The sequence below is a fragment of the Alligator sinensis genome, unplaced genomic scaffold (genome assembly GCF_000455745.1).
Source record: "Alligator sinensis unplaced genomic scaffold, ASM45574v1 scaffold1479_1, whole genome shotgun sequence".
NCBI classification, from domain to species: domain Eukaryota; kingdom Metazoa; phylum Chordata; order Crocodylia; family Alligatoridae; genus Alligator; species Alligator sinensis.
The window spans coordinates 32789-33560 of record NW_005843843.1 but is presented as its reverse complement, the minus strand read 5'-3'; the positions used below and the strand labels follow the sequence as shown (position 1 = coordinate 33560).

General features: G+C 59.2%; 1 protein-coding gene across 1 annotated transcript in view; it reads left to right on the top strand.

Moving 5' to 3' along the window:
- The first annotated feature begins 375 nt into the window (after nt 1-375).
- The window catches only part of LOC102371280 (transcription cofactor HES-6-like), a 9712-nt gene continuing 9315 nt past the window's right edge, over nt 376-772 (top strand). Inside the window, exon 1 of the mRNA XM_006039193.2 lies at nt 376-381. Within this exon, the coding sequence (XP_006039255.1) occupies nt 376-381 (6 nt within the window). The remainder of the gene's footprint in view (nt 382-772) is intronic.

Genomic DNA, 772 nt, shown 5'->3' with positions numbered 1-772 from the left:
AAAGTTTGAGAATGACTGCTCTGGAGGGCAGGCTCAGGCAGATGCAAGAGGGGTAACCGGCTTGTTTGCAGCTTGGAGGCTGATGGGGTACCAGAGCCTGAACCAAAGGGCAGAGGGGAAGTCCCACCTCATGATCCCTTAAAATCCAGGCTGCCTCTTCTGCGCAGGGATCCTCACAACAAACAAAGGGGGGAGTGGGGGGGAGCTGTCCTGAAGGGCTTCTCCCACATGTCTCCCAAAGCGTCTTCCCTCCAGGGTCACCAACATATTGGCTAGGGTTGCCAACTCTGAATCTATTCTGGGAGCTTTCCGGAACGCCAACGCGCCTGCGACACAGCGCCGATCTGCCCACATGCTTGCATATATCACTTACGGATGACGGTGCGTAGACTTTACGTCAGGAAGGCAAATGCACATTACCATTACATTTAAAAAACCCGCTGGCCTACTGCATGCATGGGATTCAACCTTTAATATTTCTTGTAATGAATGCACTATCATGTATCTCCCGAGTGACTCTCAGCAATCTCCTGGAGGTTTCTCTCTAATGCCAGGAGACTCCAGGGCAGTGCGGGAGGGTTGGCTACCCCAAGGGTGGCCCTCGCTGGGTCTGGGAGGTTTGTCGCCTCTGCAGAGCGTGCTGGGGGTGAGAAGGGCCGGAGGGCTGGCGGGGGGGTCCCCTGGGGCCGAGGTGCGAGGAGGCCGTGGCCGGGGCGGGAGGCGCCCCCCCCTCCCCACCCCGGGGGGACTCCGCGCGGGCCTCCGGCCGGGG